Raw genomic sequence first — 21817 nt, forward strand, 5'->3', positions numbered from 1 at the left:
TAGAGAAAAATAACAGTTGACGTACTTTTTAAAAGTGAAATACACTAAATAAGAAGGCATGCTTTGAAACACAAAAAAGTACCTCAATTTTGAGAATATGTAACGATGACAGACACATAATATTAATCTATCCTAACTCTGTAGGCCTGTGATGAGTGGGCTACAACACAATTAGTGCTGGTTATGCTCATATGTTTTTTTGTAAAATTAAATTCATGTTGTTTAAAGAACATGATGATAATGCTTACAGCTGCTTTGTTTATCATTATAAATCTGAATATGGAAAGAAGAGATAACTGAAAGGGAAAGGAACTCAGACAGTATTATGCACTTTATCTCTACTTAACCATTTGCAGTCTCATGAACGTGGTTTATCACTGGCGCAGTTTATCAGATTTGCTTCAATAGGTCAACTGTTTTCACAATCTCACGTACCTGAATAATTCTCTCTTGAACTTAACTGCTCTTCTGCTTTCTATTTCTTGTTTTCCTTTTTAAACATATTTAGAATACATGGCACTTTAGTTAATGAGAAATGCTTGCAACGTTATTTTTCAGTCCAAAGAAACCATATAATTCACTTGATAAAATGGGATTCTTTTAGTAAATATTTACTCTTCAGTGTTATTTAAATATGTTTATAATAAACTATTTTGATAATATATATTAAAATTGCTAAACATACAAATGACAACAGCAATAACAAAAATTTGTGAACTCTCTGAAGCCTTTTCTGATTAATTTTATCATTTATTAAGAACTGCCTAAGAATTAACTCTATGATGCTATTCAAAATTAATTGTCAGCACTTACAAATGTTGTGTATATATTTATGTTCTTATGTTTTCAAAATAATATAGTTTTCTAAGAAATAGTTCTATTTTCTGTTTCTAATTTTCATTTACACTCCCAATCAACTAACACAGTATTTCATACATAACAAAAATTCAATCAATATTTAGAATCATCAAATTGACCAATCATATTGGAGCTGGTATATCTTTTTTTTTTTTTTTTTTTTTAAGAGGGAGAGAAAGAAAGGAAGGACAGAGGGAGAAGAAAAGAGAGAATCTTAAGTAGGCTCCAAGCCCAGTGCAGACAGAGCCTGACACCGGGCTCAATCTCACAACCCCGAGATCATGACCTGAGCTGAAATCAAGAGTCAGATGCTTAACCAACTGAACACCAGGTGCTTCAGAACTAGTGTATCTTTGATTATATTCATTCCTTACCAAAAAGGAACAGTGTCACTGATATTGAACCTATATCAATAGATACAATTCTTAATTAAAAAAACTCACACAATAGTAAGAGATACAAATCCTTCATCTAAAAAAAAATTCTGCCTCTAAAGGAAAAGGAAGATTAGAGCTTGGGGCTATTGACTCATTTTTATATGTTAACTCTTTGCAACCTTTGTTAAGTTGGCTACTTTTTATTGTTACCATACCATGAATTATAGATATCTCACAAATAAACACGTGTGAGAAAAGAATTGATTTACTATCAATGATTTATCAATTCTATAAGTGTGTGAGCACTTTTGAATAACACTATTTATGCTTTGCCTTTATGAAATCCAGCAGCTACTTGGTATTATATACACCATAATAATTATACACCAGACAAACAGATGATCAAGCAACTTATTAGAAGTGTGAAAGAGGGCGCCTGGGTGGCTCAGTTGGTTAAGCGACTGCCTTCGGCTCAGGTCATGATCCTGGAGTCCCGGGATCGAGTCCCGCATTGGGCTCCCTGCTCGGCAGGGAGTCTGCTTCTCCCTCTCCCACTCCCCGTTTGTGTTCCCTCTCTCGCTGTGTCTTTCTCTGTCAAATAAATAAATAAAATCTTTAAAAAAAAAAAAGAAGTGTGAAAGAATTAGAATGTGTAGTTCAACATAAACACAAATAGTGAAGAGTTCCTGAATAAATCATCAGAATAAAGTATGACTTACTGTAGCAGTCAGTTTTAAAGCACATTCTGAAATACATACTAGTGAATCAGAGTAACAAGGAAACCCTTCACTGACTTTGAGAGAAAACACTGTGTTTTCTTCTTTGCATTCTCTAGAGCAACTAGCCTTGCTTTACACATAGTAGATGCTTAAGAAACATGTGTTGGATGAATTCCGGACTGCATAGACACAGAGTCTATGCATGTAACGTGAATTATGGAATAAAGAGAAACACATAGTTTTGAGGAGATAGAGAGAGAGGATGGATGGTAAAAAGTCAGTTTCACAATGATTTCTCAGTAATGATGATGCTACCCCTCTACCAGCCGCTTAGCAGGGCCCGACGTGCTCTGTCTCTGCAGCCAGCTTATTGACTGTGTGCGTCAATGCAATGTAGTGCATAAAGAACCGAGAAAGTGGGAGGTGGCACTTTCCTAGAAAACTGCTAAGAAGCAAATAGTTTACATTTTCATACATGGAGGCTGCGTGGCTCCCACATGAAGTTGAATTATTTGTAAAAGCAATCCTAAAACTGACAATTTTTCTTTTACCAATAGATCTGGTCCTGGTGAAAGATTACTTAGATTTAAAAGAAATAGGGAAGGGCCCCTAACATCTGCGTTTGCCTCAGGTCATGATTCCAGGGTCCTGGGATCGAGCCCCACATCGGGCTCCCTGCTCCGCGGGAAGCCTGCTTCTCCCCCTCCCACTCCCCCTGCTTGTGTTCCCTCTCTCGCTCTGTCTCTCTCTGTCAAACAAATAAATAAATAAATATAAAAAAAAAGAAATATGGAGACATATTAAAGACAGAATCTGTATAAGCATGTGATAAAAATTGCTTTTCCCTTTTTATTTATACTATCTGTGTTTATACATGCATATTAGGGTTTAGTTATAGGGTCTTAGATTATGACTGCTCTTGGTTTCTATCTCCCTAGATACCCAGTGCCTAACTATTTTACTGCCAGTTAGTGCTCACACTAAATGAGAGTCAAAATGATTAACACTGAGAAGACACCAACAATAAAACAGCCTCCTCAAAGCAAAAATTTGGAACCAACCAAACCAACCAACCAAACCCCAGAAAAACAAAAAATACACTTAATCTGTAAAACAAAAAATGCTATTGAAGTGAACGAAACTATTGAATAAAAAAAGTTTGGGCTAAATGTCAGTTTTAATACCTCCACCAGAGTTCCTAATACAAATTAGGTACTGGTTTCTTTCCTTCCACTACAGGACAGAATGTTCAGCATTACCTGCCAGAGAGGGTCTTTCTGCTCAGGGAAGAGCTCAAAGTACTTGTGTGCTAGTTGCACTGGGGGCAGAGTTTGCAATCTCAGGTTGGTCCAGCTCTGCACGAAGTTGGCCAAGTTCACGAAGGTATATAACCCCAGGCGGTCATTCCCATAGTTCGACAAATGGGTCATGAAAATGCTGATCTGAAAGATAAAAGATAAATAAAAATGACCATAAAATATAACATACTTAAGTTCAGAAGCGGCATAGAAGCTCTAGGCAGGACCTCACCTAACCTTGGAATTTCTTGAGAGGTGTAATTATCATTTGAGGTGGTGTTATAAACTGAATTGTGTTCCTCCCAAATATATATGTTGAAACCATAGCATCCAATGTGACTTTTTGAAGACTAGGTTTATAGGAAGGTAATTATGGTTAAACAAGGTAATAAGGGCAGGGCCCTAGTCCTGATAGTTTTTTTTTTTTTAAGATTTTATTTATTTATTTGATAGCGAGAGTGAGAGCGAGTACACAAGCAGTGGGAGCAGCAGAGTGAGAGGGGGAAGCTGGGAAGCTGAGCAGGGAGCTCCACACGGGGCTGGATCCCAGGACCCTGGGCTCATGACCTGAGCTACTCAGGCACCCTGATAGGTCTTGAGCCCTTATAAGAGGAAGATACCTGCACTCATTCTCTCTCTCTCTCCCTCCTTCTCTCCCCTGCTCCCTCCCTCTCTCCTCCTTTCCCTACCTCACTTCCCCTCTCTCTCCCTCCTTTCCTCCATCTCTCTCTCCCTCCCTCTCTCTTCTCTGCATTCTTCCCTCTCCTCTTCTACCCCCATCTCCCTCCCTCCCTCTATCACAGCCAGAAGGAAGCTAAATTTGCTGGCACCTCAGTCATGGACTTCTAGCATCCAAAACTGTGAGAAAATAAATGTCTGTTGGTTAAACCACCCAGTCTGTGGTATCTTCTTATGGCAGTTTGCACAGCTAACACAAGCGGAAAGCCACACATTTGATTTCTATTTTAAAATCACTCTTAAACTCACTCTTAAAATGGACATTGAAGTTGCATTTTTCTTTTCCCCCTCACTGTTCATTAAAAATATAGTTAATTTCCATATTAGTTTTTCCCTATTGTAGAATCAACATCATCAAACCGAATAACCTAATAACTTCCAGGCTAGTGAAGAACCAGAATTAGAAATTAGACTAGTTCTAAAATAAAACAATTGTTACAGATCTTTACTGGTTTAGGTATGTACATAGATTGAATTAGATTTAGACTCAAACTGGAATTAGACTCAAAGGTCTAATGAAGAGTTACTGCAATAAAGAAATTGTTAATATTTGCATTGAAACTGATTGCATTTAGCCAAAAAACTCCTCCATACTTATTAATCCTTTTGCAATATTTCCTATTTCTATATTAACTCTAAAAATATCATAGCATTTGGTATTGTATTTTTGTAGATCAGAGACTAAGAAAAAGTAAAATCTAGGTTGATTGCTCTGGAAACAGCAACAAAAATTTTGAATATGATTACAGATATAATCTGATATATAATCCATCAGAGATTGCAGTTGGAATATTAAAATATTAAATGAAGGAGAATTTGTATATTCTTGATCTAAATTGTAGAGATTGCATGTAGAGATGACTAATGCAAGTCATAAAAAGGGAATTAATAATTTTCTACCATACACAGTATTTGTACTTGTTCCTCAATCTCATTATATTTGCATGTATCTCAAAAATTCATTTTATTACTTATTATTTAGAACTATAAATATTTCAGAGAAGTTAACATATATTTTATTAACTTCATTGGAAAAGTAACAGTAATAGAATGTTAGAAATAATAACATTAAAACAAATACAACATGTGATGTTAACCAGAAAATAATATCCACACGTCAGTATATAGAAAGTCAAGTATTGCATGGTTAATTTTTTTATGGGTGCTTACTGCCTCTTTTTTAAGGGTTTACATTTCTTGGTGTGCTTATTTGGATTGTTTGAAATATTGTGAAAATAAAAACCGGTTTGCAGTAACCATTCCAATATCATGTCATTGCAACCTGGTTAGAATGCTAGCCATGCAATAAAGATTATACATTGCAGAACTATTGCATCCAAGACCTAACATGTCATTGGATAACTGCAAATGTCCAAAGAGGATACTTTTGGTGTTAAAGATAACAAGGCATTAGCTTGTTCCAGAATTTAAAAAACAAAATAAAACAAACAATAGGCTGGCAAAGTATTGCCAGAGTAAGTTATAAGTTAAAGATATCAGGTTCATTGAATGTCCTTTTTACCTTGGAAAAAAAACATTCTCTTTCAATGTGCTATGTTAGAATGCTGAAAAAAATTCTCTGAGGAAAGCCTATTAAAATGATTAGAGATACTCCTCACCATGGATGAAGGTGGGAAGGAGAGTGGGAGAGCTTGGCCCATTGTCCTTCATATCCCTGTATTACATAAAATAATACCATAAAATAATTACAAAAAATAATACCATAATAATAATAATAAAGTATATAATGCTTACTATGTGCAAGGCATGAATCTAAGCCCTTTATATATACAAAAAGTTTAAATACTTTAACAGATAATTCTTATGAGGTAGATACAGTTATTGTCCCTTTTTACAGATGAAGAGACTGAGGCAGAGTTAAGGAACTTGTCCAAGTCCCACATCTAGTCAAAGGCAGAGCAGAATTTAAAACCCAGGCCATCTGATTCCCAAATCTGACACATGATATATCTGACACCTTCACCCAAAGAGTTTAATACATAGAGTTTGACATCCATCTTTTTTCTTTCCTTCTGCTTTTTTTGAAAAAAAAAAAAAAAAAAAAAAAAAAAAGGCAAAGACATCTGTCTATAGAAAAAAGTGGAAAATCTATGTAAGTAGTATCTTGGTAACTTAAAGTTTTTTCTTTTCTTCTTTTAAATTGGAATGACAGAAGATAAATTATTTTTGGAATCTTACATGAAAACTTTTAAAACGATGAATTATAGTATTTGAAAGAATATTACTGATTGCTTGCAGATTTATCTTTTGAAGGCAGTATCACTCCTATCATATTTCCAGTCCATTTTTCCCTGGTGGGGTGTATTCAAAGCTCTTTATTCTAAAGGTCAGAAAAGAGAAAGGCTATTTTAAAGAAGATTCTTTATATAGCTTGTTTAGATAGAAATTTAAATCAAATTCCCCAAATGTTTGTTGATACAATGTTGTTACTTGAGATTCATGTAGAATCATTTGAACAGGCTCGGGGGATCTATGTCTCTTAGTAATTTTTACATTGGCTAACTTCTCTCCCTCTAAGCTTCCCGCCACCGCTCCCCCCCACCCCCCGCCCCCAAATAGGAAGTGTCCTTTTGGCAGGACTTAATTACAGAGTTTCTAGAACATAACATAGTATCAGTAGTTGATGACCATATAATTGCAATTGTTGTCATGAGAACTCCTTTATAATCACCACAAAATAATGTGCATTTGATCCCAGTAAGTATGCATTTATCTCATGTCGCTACTGTAATTAAGAAATAAGACAGTATAAGTAGTGTGCTTCAGGATAATTATAGTTTCTCAGGACTGAAATTATTATGAAAAACCAAGCTGCCGGCTAAATGCCTGAAGAAATATAATAATGTCCTAGAAATCTACCACCTGCCCTCTAGCATTATTATTTTAAGATGGAACTTTAAGGCACCTGTGAGTGTCTAAAATCTGACCAAATTGTAAATAAAAATACTACTTGGAGAGTACTGTAAAGATTATTTTTATATCATGGGCAGATGTATATTATCATTTCATTAGGGTGTTAACATAATGCCTTTAAAAGATTTTTGTCCCAGACTAGTTTTAAGTCATTTATGCAGAATTTCCTTAGGAGAACAAGCCTTGTTTTCTAAATGGAAGTATCAAACTTAATGCTGGGCAAATGGAAAAAAAAATCTGCCTTTCGAGGGAATCAGAGTCTGGAGACGTGTGGTTCTAAGCTGAGGCATGCTTCTGCATTTAAACGTCCCTCGGCTGAGAACAGAAGGAGCGCCCCGGCCATGATGGCTGCCGTCACTGTTGTACGGGGCCACCTGTTTACCTGCCTTACCTGTTAGAAACAAATTAGTGCTGGGACATGGTCAACTGACTGCACTTTAAGAAGAAAAACTCTGCAGGCACAGCTTAACTGTGCATATCTGACTTGCTAAAAACACCTATTGTGCAGAGAGAACATTTTAGTTTTAGCATTGCTGGACAAATGACTTGCTTAAAAAACAAAACCTATTCGGAGAGTGTAGGGAGAATAAGACAAATTAAGAATCGCTGTAGTTTGAAGTATAAAGAAGGGAAGTCAAAGAATGTGCAATATGAAATAGCAGCAAATTAATTTTTCACAGGCTGGTGATATATTGCTCCTATTTTTTACATGACCGTGCATGTCCCTCTGGTTATCCTGCCCTTTTTATTTATTTATTTTGAGTGCTATTTTCTTACTTATATAGTAAGAATACTCTTGCTCAATACTCCCCAAAGCATCACCTGGAAAAGGTATGACTATCCTCCACTCGTGCAAATGGTTAGAGATGCAACGCACAGTACCTCACGATATCGCGGCTCAGAGATGCCCATTGATTCACTCATTCCACCAAGACAGGCAAGGACATCATGTTCAATGAATGAGTTTGCGAATAAGATATCAAGTGCTCATGTCTGCAGGCTGACTGTGGCAGGCCTCCCAGGGAGTCCCTGAGGTCTGGGAGCCTTGGCTTCTGTCATCAAGCGGCCTCTGGGCTGCCTCTCCATTACTTTCCACACTTCGGCCTAAGTCCCTCCCTCAACTCGCGACATTCTTAACTCCCTTATAACCAGCACGAAACAAGTCTCATCACTTCCTTTTATCTGGTGTAAAGCTGAAAGCCAAACTTGAAGGCACTCTCATAGTCTAATTATTCATTAGAAACAAAACAGCTTTTCTGAACGCTAGACGCAATATGCTTCCGCCAAATCTGAGATCATTACCTGTGAAATAAATCCACTTAACGATGTATCTATAGTCCAAGGAAAAGGGAGGATTTAAATACAGTAATATATAAATCTTGATAGTAAGGAATTGGAGAAAAATTATTGAACTCTATGGATAATCCTTAAATATGGGCAAAAGGACTGTCATAGTGACAAATGGAAAAGTATTATATAAATGTGGGCAAGTGGTTATCCTCCTGTTTAGTTGCAAATTATACAATTTGTTATTTTGTGAGCATTTTACTTTGCCTCTTATGAAGTCACTAACATCCAAAATAATGGAGAAAGAAAAAAGAGAAAAATGAAATAAAAACACAAAGGCCTAATTTTTATTCATAAAATGAAGCAACAGCCTCCTCTGAATTGAGTTAAAATATTTTCAGACTTCTAATACCAGAAGAGCTTCCTTGCTTTTCCTACTTGTATGACAAACAGAATGTCATGGTAAATTGTGTGGATGTTAATATCCATAGCCACAATATCGAATACAGGATCTTAAATTAGAATATCAAATCATTTTTCAGAGCATACATTTTTACATGAAGCAGACATTAAGTATTTGGATATTAGTGCTGTGCTTTATAGTACCTTTGAAAAGCAAGTCATTTACAGAGTAGTCAGATACATGTTCATCAGAAAAAAATACGTTATTGTAACAAATACAGAAAGAAACAATAGCTTCGCAGAACAAGAGATACACCCCTCTTTAGGGCAGCATGCCCTATGTTCATGCCACAACATAGTACTTTTCAAGATAAGCACTCAATATTATCAGTTAGTTTCCATCTTTGCTTCTGTGGTCCTGCTGGTGTGCCCCTTTTCAGAATGATTCCATTGTGTTTAAAAATATGCCCCATTAGCTTGTTAAATTATCGATTAGGCTTTTAGTTCTCATAAAATGTGAAGATAGATGGAATATAGGGGAAGACATCCCTGACTGCCCATCTGATGGGCTTTGGCATTCTACTCATATTTTTCCTATAAAAAGCAATTTGTGTCTTTATTTTATTTTGGATACAGGCTGGATCAGTGTCAGACTGTGAGTGTCAGACTTTACCAATGTGAATGTCAATATACTTATAGATTTAAACACACACGACACACACAAAAATAGCCCCACACGGGATATAATAATTATAGACACCCCAAGCAATACCTTTCAAGTCCTGGGCAACTAATAACTTGGTAAATGTTTACATCTATGTTCTCAGATACCAAAAGTAAGGACTATTTACTTGAACCTAATATATTATTCTGCCACTCAATCTAAAAGACCATCGTTAGCTTGGAATTCACTATTGAGATATACCACTTTATTTTTTAAAAATGTAACACATACTGAATAATTGGTCAATGGTTCATCTTTTTTTAACACACTGTGTTGTTGAATCATAGTGTTAATTTATTTGTATAACTTTGCCATATGGTCCTAGGTTCTCTTTTGTTGTATTGCTTGATTAGGTACTAAAAAACTATCCAATTTAAGAAAAAAAGGAAACAAGGCTCAAAGGGTTCCAGTGATCCTTGTGAGGTTATACAGGGACTCCCAGAAAATCCAGTGCTCAAAGTTAGGGCATGTGAATTCAGAATCAGTGCTCTTTCCCACATAAGGTTCTGCCAAAGGCTTTGGCAACAAGTTCATCTAACTTCCTTGTATTTCCTGCTTTCTCTCTTTTTATCATTTTAATTACCTGGTAGATTTTATTTGTAATAATGTTAGGTTAAAACTAACAACATTTCATTGTATACTTTTCCTAGAATTGGCCCAGTAACATTTCATCTACATATTTTTATATATTTTTTAGAAATGGACAAAATAAAAGTCTATATTTCAATATCTACATCTCTACACACATGTACATTTCAACTGATAATTGACTCTGAACATTTCAAGATAATATAAACTGAAGAGAGAAATTGTTATCTCATTTGGGAAGATTAAGATGTTTCTTAATGGAAATGTGTCATAGAACTAGAAAGTAACTCTAATCTTCCCATCTTAAAGAAACACATTTGATTTTAACAGGCTTGTCTAAGAACTATTCTTAGAAAGAGAAAGAAGAGTAGAAGGAAAAGAAGAAAAGAAGGAAGGAAGAAAGGAAGGGAGGGAGGGAGGGAGAGAGGGAGGAAAGAAGGAGGGGAGGAAGGAAAGAAGGGAGGAAGGAAGGAATGAAAGAAGGAATAAAGGAAGGAAGGAAGGAAGGAGAGAGAAGCACAGAAAAGCTCCCAAATCAAACATATCTTATCATCTGTAGGTCAGATGGACAGGGGGAAAAAATTAAGCTACTAAGAATGATTTAGTTCATGTCTTTAAATATCCACAGATTAAACTTCAACTATTGATTCTCCTACTCAGGCTACTTCACTAAGTAAAGGAGGCTCTTGCTCTATGTGACTTTCAGTGTGGTTTCATGTAAAATGTGCACCACCACAGGCATTAATAATTAATTACTATTCTTTTAGTTGATGTTTTAACATCCCATACCTTTGTCTATTGAAAGGAAGACTTGCTTGGGTGTGTGAAAAAAATTAGACCTTTGTTTTTAATTTGGAGCAGGTTTAATGAAGAAAATAATGCCAATCAAACAATGTAAAAATTAAGAGATAGTGATTAAAATATTATTATTGGAGTCTTTATTTATCACATAAGTCGGAAAATACAGAAAATGATTTTCGGTTGCTGGTATAATTCACATTGGTTTAGCCTGCCTACAGTGGGACAGTACCAACATGAAATCTGGAACCAGAATGCCTGGGTATGAGGACTATCTCTGCCTCATTGTACCAATTAACTTCCCTGAATTTCAGACTTCTCTACTGAAAAGGAAAACATTAACTTAGTTTACAGGTCTAGGTGATGCTCAATGGATTGGGGTATGCTGAAACATTTTTTAAAATAAAAAACATATGAAAGTTATCATCATCATGCATATTCAATTAAAGTAACTTATAGGATAGTTAACATATCAAATACAATTTTAAATTATTTGACTTATATCTCAGAGATAATATATTTTTAAGTAAATTTGGTATTTCTTTGTTCTGGTGAAATCAACTGTAAATATACCATGTTTATGATAATTAACATGTTTTCCAGTTAAACCAAAAAATGCTGGATACATGTATACAAAGTAAAAATTACCAAGTTTAATACCTAATACATGAAGTTCTTTTGTAGTCTTCATGTTATTTCTTAATAAATGCAAGTCTTATCCTCCAGAATCACCTCTGACAGCTGCAGTTAAAAATCAATATGGGGGAGATTGTTAAATGGAATCCTTTGTTTCATTTCAAGAAGTGCAATGAGTAGATTTTAGAAACAGACATTACTCAAGGGTTATAGTGCAATGAACTGATGTTTCTTTGCCTTATTCCTTCACACTCTAAATCAAAGAGCACCCCCAACCCTCTCCCCATCTCCTTGCCCTCCACGACACTGACAGATTATGGATTTGTTTGGTTGTTTATTGTTGCTTCCCTCACTTGCATGATAGAATGGAAGCTCCTTGAGCCCAGCCACGCTATTGCTGCTGTATGCTCAGTGTTCTGTAAGATGCCTGGCACAAACTAGGTGCACAACAAATATTCATTAAATAAAAAATGAGTTCTTGGTAACATAGACTTCTTTTGCTAATAGAAAATGTGGAGTGACTTAACTGGTTTCTAACTATTCCCCATATTCTAAAGACGTGAGGCGAAAAACAAAACACTATCCTAAAACCCTGGAAAGAGTTGGCATTTAACAGGATACGATGGATTGCTAAATTACATTTTCTTTTTGTGTTTTCCATTTCCATTATCAGGCTAAATGCAACAGAAGTTCCATTCTGCATCTGATTATTTACCGGTGTCCCAGTTTTTCAGTCATAATATTTGGTTAGTGAATTATTAACAAATCAGAACTGTTTTGATTCAAGACCAACTAAAGTGTAAACACTGATCTTCCCGAATAGAGAAGTTGGGCAGTGACTTCACCAAAGCAGCAGTAAATAGGGCAGCTGTTCTAACAGAGAACAGAAGGCTCCTGCTATATTTCAATGAGCAGGAGCTTTACTCTTCATTTTTCTTGTACATTAATAGAGGCCTAAGTCATTAAAAGGCAACTCATGCTCCCAACCATATCATTATTGCATATATTTGTGTTTTGTTTTCCTTTTAGTAGTCAAGTCAGAACTGAGGTTTTAGATGTCATGGTAATTGCCTTTTAGAATTCTCTGATTTTGAGCAAAGATCTGCCTTTGTTGCACACAGAGACAAACAACCAAAACTGTTTCCCAGGTGAGCTACCTAGCATTACTCTCTTTTCAAGAGATCAATCTACTTTCCAACCATGTTGCAGTGATGCCACATAAAAGTCACTGAAGTGCAAAATCATAACCCCAGGAATAATTGTGGGCATGCCAATGGGTAGGGAAAACATGTCCATTAGTCATCAATGTAAGCTGCACTAATAGCCTCAGAGTTCGACAGTTTTCAGTGAAAAAAAGAAAAAGTCATCTCTATTTATCCACTCAACCAATTGACATATATTTATTAAATGCCTACTAAGTGCCTGTCAGTCTATTAGGAACTAGAGATATAATCATGAATGAATTACACATAGCTTTTTGACTAAAGGTGCTTAGGATCAAATGGGGGATATAGAAAAGAAAATAGCAGATTATAATACAATGTGATTTGGAAATCCTGTGATCCTATGACTTGTGGAAGCGTTCTTGAAAAATGGGACCTTGGAGCTGAGATCTGAAATATGGCAAGTTACAGACACTTCAGGTGAGAAAAATGGGTTGGAGTAGTGGTGGGTGACATATAGCTGAGGTCATGGGGCTTAGATAGAAGGATCTGTGTATGTAAAAGGTGGTTGATGAGAACTACATTTTAGAAACTAAAACTGCAATGTGACCCATAACAGGTAGTCAGGTAATAAGAGAAAAGAAAAGACCAGTTCATATATATCTTTTAAATTCTTAAAGGGTTTGAACTTTAATACTAAAAACAACAGGGAAACAATGAAGGATTTTGAGTAGGGATGAGACATAGTCAGATATACATTTAAGGAAATTTCTGACTGTCTTACAAAAAGGTATAAATTAGAGATTAGGAGGCTTTTATAGGCATATGATTGATACATAATGATGACCTGAACAATAGCAATGGGAAAGGAGAGAGATTAAGATTCAAGTGATGTTAAGATAGTGAATCTCAAGTAATGATGTCAGCAACATGGCTGAATAAGAGGTCTCTCATTCTTGTCCATCCCCCTCTCCCACTACGCCGCCAACAACAATTTGGTATATATCCATAGACAAAGGTAACATTGAGGGAGCTATAGGATCCAGTATCATATGCCAAGGAACCTGGAAGGAGTCTCTCCCAGTAGTGCATCGGGTAATAGGAATACAGACTTTGGTCCCAACTGTGGACCCTGCAGTGGCCTGTAAACTGGTTTCATCCCCTCTTGGATGTGGTCCAGGAGAATACTCTCTTAGACAATCACCTATAGATAAGAGAGATTGTGAAAGCTGGCTCCCAGTGGAGAAGTTCCAGCCCATCACTGTTATAGCAAAAAAATACGTTTGGATATGTTGGAGAGGCTAAGAGAAATAGTTTGACTTTACCCACATCATGTCTCCCCCAGAGTGGCACAGTCAGGGCCAAGAGAGATTTTCTCAAGCTATGATTTCTCCTGAGGGAGAAAGTGAGATGGTGTGAGCCAGCACTAGCCTTCCACAGCTGTACAGAATGCTGCCAAAGAGGCCCATTTCCCTCACAACTTATCCAGAGTACTGAGTCATGGACTGTGTGACCGGAAGGTGGGAACAGGCTTGGCGAGTGGCAAGTAAGACTCTTATTTAAAGGGACATGGATCCTTCTAACTGTTTCTCAGACTCCATTGGAAAGCCTGTCCAGCAGCCTCTGAGCACATCTGCCCACAGATTCCCCACCCAATAGCCCACAGGCAACCCCGGTGCTCTGCATCCCTCCCCTCACACTCTTTCACCCTGTGGCTGTCTCTTAGTGCATGCTCCAAGGGGTGGCAAGAACAAGCACTAAAGATAACTAGTGAGCACATGCAGAAAACGTCAGAATCTGTTGGCCACAGAGAAACCACAAATGTGAGCTTTAGCCCCACCCTTGGGGAAGCAAAAGGGAATCTGTCAGAACCCAGCCTGGTGTGTTGCAGGATTAAGAGAAGTCATATAAGTTTAAGAATTTGACCAAAAGAGAGAGCAAGAAGCCTGGAGCAAGTGTGTTCATAAAAAGACTGAGAAAACCTCAGAATCCCGAGCAGAGCTGAAGGATGACGTTTTTCTCCCAAAGTCAATTAGTGAAGACTGGAAGAGGTGATTTTCACTTCAAAATCTGTCAACAGAGATGCAAGAGCTCAAGGAACATAAAAAATCAAGAAAACATGACACCACCAAAGGATCGTAATAATCTTACAGTAACTGACCTTAAACACATGGAGATTGTGCAATATTATTTATCCATGAGAAAGAAGGAAATCCTGCCATTTTCAACAATATGGGTGGACTATGGAAGTGGGGAGAGGTTGGTCAAAGGATACAAACTTCCACTTATAAGAGGAATAAGTTCTGGGATCTAATGTACAGCATAGTGATTATAGATAACCTCGTATTATATACTTGCAAGTTGCTAAGAGAGTAAATCTTAATTGTTTTCATCACAAAAAAAGAAATAGTAATTATGTGAGGTGATGGAGGTATTAACTAACTACTGTGGTAATATGTTGTGAAATATGTGTAACAAATCATCACATTGTACATCTTAAACTCACACAATATTATATGTCAATTATAGCTCAATAAAGGGGAAAAGGTAATAAATCTCTAATGATTTATTTCTGATTGCTTATAAGGGATAAAAAAAGAACAGATCAAATATTTTACTCTGTTTCCTGGCTTAGGCAACTGAACGGATACTGGAACAATTTTAACAAAATAGGAAACAATGAAAGAATGAATAGAACAAAATATTAAGAGAAATAAAAACTTTAAAATAGTGGCTATAGAGAACCAGAGATTTAAAAAGGAAAGCTTAGACTCTTGGTGTGGCTGCTCTGAGAGCCTTGTAAGCCCATAAAAATTTATATAGACTTCAATATGCATGATATTCTCCAGCATTGCACTAGTTGGAAGCCAGCTGAAGATCTGAAGGATGAAGACAGTTGAATTCTTATAGAATTGGGGATTTGACAAATTAATGAAATGGAAGAAAAGTGGGACAAGGGATTTCTTAGTAATTGTTGGAAGACAGAGATAGAAATTATCCCCACCGTCCTTTCCAAAAGTAGTAATATTTTCAATTATTTATTTTAAATATTTATTTATTTATTTATTTATTTGAGAGAGAAAGCACGAGCAGGGGAAACATCAGAGGGAGAGGGAGAAGCAGACTCCCTGCTGAGCAGGGAGCCCAATATGGGGCTCAATCCCAGGACCCTGAGATCATGACCTGAGCCGAAGTCAGGCACTTAACTGACTGAGCCACCCAGGCACACCCATTTTAAATCTTTTAAAGTATATATATATATATATATTTTTTTTTTTTTTAACGATTTATTTATTTATTTTGGGGGTCAGAGGGAGAGAAAGAATCTGAAGCAGACTCCCTGCTGAGCGCAGAGCCAGATGCAGAGTTCAGTCTCAGGGCTCTGAGATCATGACCTGAGCTGAAATCAAGAGTCTGATGCTTAAATGACAGCTACCCAGGCACCCCTATTTTTATTTTTTAATTAACTCACCTTATGGCTACTGGTTAACCATATTAAAAAAAATACTTTTACCTATAATTTTCTACCAAGGAGCATTGAGAAACATTGACAATTACCCATTTTTAACTCCACAGAACTCGCTTACCTTCTAACTGTTTAAACAGCAAGAAAGTAGTCTGATAAATGACAACTATGAAATTGGGGATATGCAGTATGCCCTTTTAAAAGAGGAACAAAAGAATAAAGAATTCACTTATGCCGATTCTCTTCTTTCTCCTACCTTTGGAGAGTTATGATGAAGAAGGCGAGTAGGATCCCTGAAAAGGGGGAAAAAATGACTTCTTAGGTTAGAATTCAAGTTAAAACTATATAGAAGGATTTTTAAGCTTCTTTCTAGGTCTAGCTCAGTTTTCCATGGTAAGACTCATAAATTTCTTCTGGGTCAAGGTGACAACAGGGAAAACATCTTGGCTTTAGTTATTTTGCATATAATTACAAAGAGAAATTCCCTTGAGGCAAGGGATTCCAAAGAGCAAGAGGCTTTAGGATATGTGGTTTCAGTGGCAGCTGAAGGTATTGGTGAAAGAGGTTGAGTAGAACTTGGATCTCCCATATCCATTCTCTGTGCTATGTGATATGGGTGCCAACCATCACTGCTGTGACTTCTAATGAATACACACAGGCCTCCTGAGAGGGGTAGCATTTGAATGCCTGCCATGCTGAGACTATCCTGGATGAACTGGTGTTAAGCAATGAATTGGTGATTCATGAATAGACTCAACCAGGCCAAAGAAAGAATCAGGGAGTTTGAAGAGAGGTAAGGAAAAGCTTCCCATATAGAAGTGTAAAGAGAAAAAAAAAATGATGAAAACAAAACAAAACATCCAATAACTGTGGGAAAATATCAGAAAGTATAATATATGCATAATTGGAATACCAGAATAAGAAAAGAGAATAGGGTATAAGAAAATTTAAAGTAATAATAACTGCAAAATTTCTAAATTAGTGACAGATATAACACCACAGATCCAGGAAGCCCTGAGAATACCAAGCAGAATAAATGCCAAATAAATAAACAAACAAATAAACCACACCTATGAAGCCAGAGGAAAACTACAGCTTACCTGTAGGCATACAAGGATAAGAATTACAGTGGACTCTTCATTAGAAACCATGCAAACAAGAAGAGAATGGAAGAAAATATTTAAAATGTTGAAAGATTAAAAACCAATGATTTAAATTTCAATATCCAACAAAATTATCCCTGAAAAATGAAGGAGAAATAAATACTTTCACAAAGAAAAACTGAGGAAATTCTTTGCCAGCAAACTTGCTGAAAAAAAAAATTTTTTTTTTTTAAAGATTTTATTTATTTGACAGAGAGAGACACAGCGAGAGAGGGAACACAAGCAGGGGGAGTGGGAGAGGGAGAAGCAGGCTTCCCACAGAGCAGGGAGCCCGATGCGGGGCTCGATCCCAGGACCCTGGATCATGACCCAAGCTGAAGACAGACGCTTAACGACTGAGCCACCCAGGTGCCCCGAAAAAAATTTTTAATTAAAAAAAATTAAAGCAGTTCTTGAGGAAGAAGAAAAATGTTGTAGTTCAGAATCTACATAAAGAAGAAAAAGTGTTTGAAGGAATAAATAAAGGTAAACTAAAATATTTTAGTTTTTTTTATTCTTAGTTGATCTAAAAGATAACTGTATGCAGCAATAATAGTAACAATGCATTGAGTAACTATACCTTATGAATAAGGAATGGGAGGAGAGAATTGTGAATAATCTGTTACAAGGTACTTGCACTACACATGAAGCAGAATAGTGTTATTTAAAAATAGCCTTTGGTTACTTAAAAATGTATGCTGCAAACTCCAGAGCCATTACTAATTTTTTAAAGAAGTATAATAAAAGGGAAAATAAAATGTAGTCATCTAAAACGCTCAATTAAAACTAGTGAAAACATGAAAAGAAAAGGTTTCAAAGACCAAAAGCAACAAATATAAAACAGTTAAAACATGGTAGGTACTAATCCAACTGTATCAGTAATCCCATTAATTGTAAGTGGTCTAAGTACACCAATTAAAATATAGAGATTGTCAGAATTGATTAAAAACAAAGACCCAACTATATGTTGTCTACAAAAAACTGACTTTACATATAAAGACTTAACTAAGTTAAAAGTAAAAGGATGGAAAGATATACCATGCTAACACAAAGCAAAGAAAGTCAGAGTACCTACATTAACTTCTGAAAAGCAGGCTTCAGAATAAGAAAGATTATCATGGATAAATAGTATATACACTGTGAAGAGTAGACACCAGACTTTGGACACTCACACATATACTCTCTCTCTCTCTCTCTCTCACACACACACACACACATTCAGATATACTCATGTATTCACACACATTCACTTGAACATTCACTCATACACATGTGTGCACATACACACCAACTCCAAGCTACCAGGGAGACAAGTTGACACTGGGAGAAGAAAAGAATTTTGATTTGGGTTTAAAATCACAACTTTCAACTTAAAATATCTATAATGTTCTTATAACTGAAAGTGGCTATAGAGTTATGGATTCTTGCTTAAGATATTCTTATGGAATCCTTTACCTCGCAGGAAGCTGCGTTCAGTGTAGCTCAGGTGAGAGTTCTCATAAATGTATATATTCATATGTTTTTCAACAATATTTCTGTAATGGATCATAGTGATATGGTACCTTTTAAAAATATTTTATCTAAATACTTTAACAGAGGGAACATTTTATGTTAAAACTTGGTTTAACATGTGTTAAATCAATATCACTTGTATTATTGATTTGAAGTAGCTTATAGGGAGGAACAAAGTATTTGTTCCTTATATGGAAGTATCTGTGGGTTTTTTTGTTTTTGTTTTTGTTTGCCTTCATTGCCTTTTAGTAGAGAAGTTGTGTAAAGGATATGAATGTTTCTCCAGCTTGCACTAAACAAAGCATATTAGAATAAATCCTCTACTGAAACATCACAAGTGACAAATAATATCAAAGTACATATTATGATATTTAAAAATGGAGGTACTGAAATTTTGATTACAGTGAACCAGGTGGCTAAAATGGGTTTGGTTTGAGGGCCAACCTTACTGTGTGATAGTAACATCACAGTGGTTTTGCCATGTGTATATAAGATTTAAGAAACTAAAATTTTGGGCGCCTGGGTGGCTCAGTTGGTTAAGCGACTGCCTTTAGCTCAGGTCATGATCCTGGAGTCCCAGGATCGAGTCCCGCATCGGGCTCCCTGCTCGGCGGGGAGTCTGCTTTGCCCTCTGACCCTATCCCCTCTCATGTGTTCTCATCTCATTCTCTCTCTCTCAAATAAATAAATAAATAAATAATCTTTAAAAAAAAAAAAAAAAGGAAACTAAAATTTTATCTCACCATTTCACCTTATTCCCCCTTCTCTCTTTTTCTTCTTTTCTACTCTCAATTGTATACTATTATAACTATGGGTTTTGCTGGCCTCAGTATTTTTGTTATACTAGCAAAATGTTCTATAGTTCCCAAGCTGTCAAATCTGATCTGCATGCCAGTAGGCTATATTTTAAAATACATGAATAGCATTGGGAACAAAAACATTCCTGTCAAGTGTCCATTTCCCAGTACCAAAACAGCTCCATCCTTGGTTATCTGTCACAGCAGTTCTTTGAGATTTGAGTGTTTAACATGTGTCATATCCTGATAATCTCCCATTACAGATGATAGTCTGCTATTATAGATTAAAAAGTATAGTCCATTCACTACTGTTGGATCTCCTAGAACATTTGGATCTGGTAACTCAACAAACAGCTGCAATAACACAAAAGGATTGCTGAAAGAGATTTTGGGTTGACAGAGAACTAATTTTAATAATGACAAATTGTCTCACAAATCAACACTTTTCATATTCATGACCCTTCTGCTCCTGAAACAAAGTAATTTACATGCCAGAAAAATGTCTCTGTGTTTAATTTGGTACCCTTCTAGATATCATGTGTTTTTATTTCAGCACACCTGACATGAGTTAAATATTTTCTTAGTAATATTTATCCAATGAAAAGTCAGAGATTAACATGTGAATGGAATGTTTTTTTGCTCTTCTACATGCCCACTGCACCTTGAACATGGCTTTATATTATTGTTCAGTATATTTTACTTTATTTTTATTTATTTTTTAATTTTATTATGTTATGTTAGTCATCATACAATACATCATTAGTTTTTGATGTGGTGATCCACGATCCATTGTTTTCATATAATACCCAGTACTCCATGCAGTATGTGCCCTCCTTAATACCCATCACTGGGCTAACCGATCCCCCCTCCCCCTTCCCCTCTAAAACCCTGTTTGTTTCTCAGAGTCCATAGTCTCTCATGGTTCAACTCTCCCTCCAATTCCCGCCCCCCATTTTCCCCTTCCTTCTCCTAATGTCCTCCATGCTATTCCTTATGTTCCACAAATAAGGGAAACCATATGATAATTGACTTTCTCTGCCTGACTTATTTCACTTAGCATAATCTCCTCCAGTCCCATCCATGTTGATGTAAAAGTTGGGTATTCATCCTTTCTGATGGCTGAGTAATATTCCATTGTATATATGGACCACATCTTCTTTATCCATTCGTCTGTTGAAGGGCATCTCGGCTCTTTCCACAGTTTGGCTATTGTGGACATTGCTGCTATGAACATTGGGGTGCATATGGCCCTTCTTTTCACTACATCTGTGTCTTTGGGGTAAATACCCAGTAGTGCAATTGCTGGGTCATAGGGTAGCTCTATTTTTAAATTTTTGAGGAACCTCCACACTGTTTTCCAAAGTGGCTGTACCAACTTGCATGCCCACCAACAGTGTAAGAGGGTTCCCCTTTCTCCACAACCTCTCCAACATTTGTTGTTTCTCTCCCTGTCCATTTTTGCCATTCTAACTGGTGTAAGGTGGTATCTCAGTGTGGTTTTGATTTGGGTTTCCCTGATGGCTAATGATGATGAACATTTTTTCATGTGTCTGTTAGCCATTTGTATGTCTTCTTCAGAGAAGTGTCTTTTCATATCTTCTGCCCACTTTTTGACTTGATTATTTGTGTTTTGGGTGTTGAGTTTGAGAAGTTCTTTATAGATCTTGGATACCAGCCCTTTATCTGTAGTGTCATTTGCAAATATCTTCTCCCATTCTGTGGGTTGCCTCTTTGTTTTGTTGACTGTTTCCTTTGCTGTGCAGAAGCTTTTTATCTTGATGAAGTCCCAAAAGTTGTTTTATTTTTTTGCTTTTGTTTCATTAGCTTTTGGAGATGTATCTTGAAAGAAGTTGCTGTGGGTGATGTCAAAGAGGTTACTGCCTATGTTCTCCTCTAGGATTTTGATGGATTCCTGTCTCACATTGAGGTCTTTCATCCACTTTGAGTTTATCTTTGTGAATGGTGTTAGAGAATGGTCAAGTTTCATTCTTCTGCATGTGGCTGTCCAATTTTCCCAGCACCATTTATTGAAGAGACTGTCTTTTTTCCACTGCATGTTTTTTCCTGTTTTGTCAAAAATTATGTGACCATAGAGTTGAGGGTCCATATCTGGGTTCTCTATTCTGTTCCATTGGTCTATATGTCTGTTTCTGTGCCAGTACCATGCTGTCTTGGTGATCACAGCTGTGTAATATAGCTTGAAATCGGGCAACGTGATGCCCCCAGCTTTGTTTTTCTTTTTCAACATTTCCTTGGCGATTTGGGGTCTTTTCTGATTCCATACAAATTTTAGGATTGTTTGTTCCAGCATTTTGAAAAATGTCATTGGAATTTTGATTGGGATGGCATTGAAGGTATAGATTGCTCTGGGTAGCATA

General features: G+C 36.4%; 1 protein-coding gene across 1 annotated transcript in view; it reads right to left on the reverse strand.

Moving 5' to 3' along the window:
- The window catches only part of LOC123847554 (bifunctional heparan sulfate N-deacetylase/N-sulfotransferase 4), a 266149-nt gene that overhangs the window by 35543 nt on the left and 208789 nt on the right, over nt 1-21817 (reverse strand). Inside the window, exon 6 of the mRNA XM_045879396.1 lies at nt 3214-3396. Within this exon, the coding sequence (XP_045735352.1) occupies nt 3214-3396 (183 nt within the window). The remainder of the gene's footprint in view (nt 1-3213; nt 3397-21817) is intronic.

This window comes from Mirounga angustirostris, unplaced genomic scaffold (assembly GCF_029215605.1).
Source record: "Mirounga angustirostris isolate CCGP_5_RB_7025 unplaced genomic scaffold, mMirAng1.0.hap1 SCAF_2, whole genome shotgun sequence".
Classification (NCBI taxonomy): Eukaryota; Metazoa; Chordata; class Mammalia; order Carnivora; family Phocidae; genus Mirounga; species Mirounga angustirostris.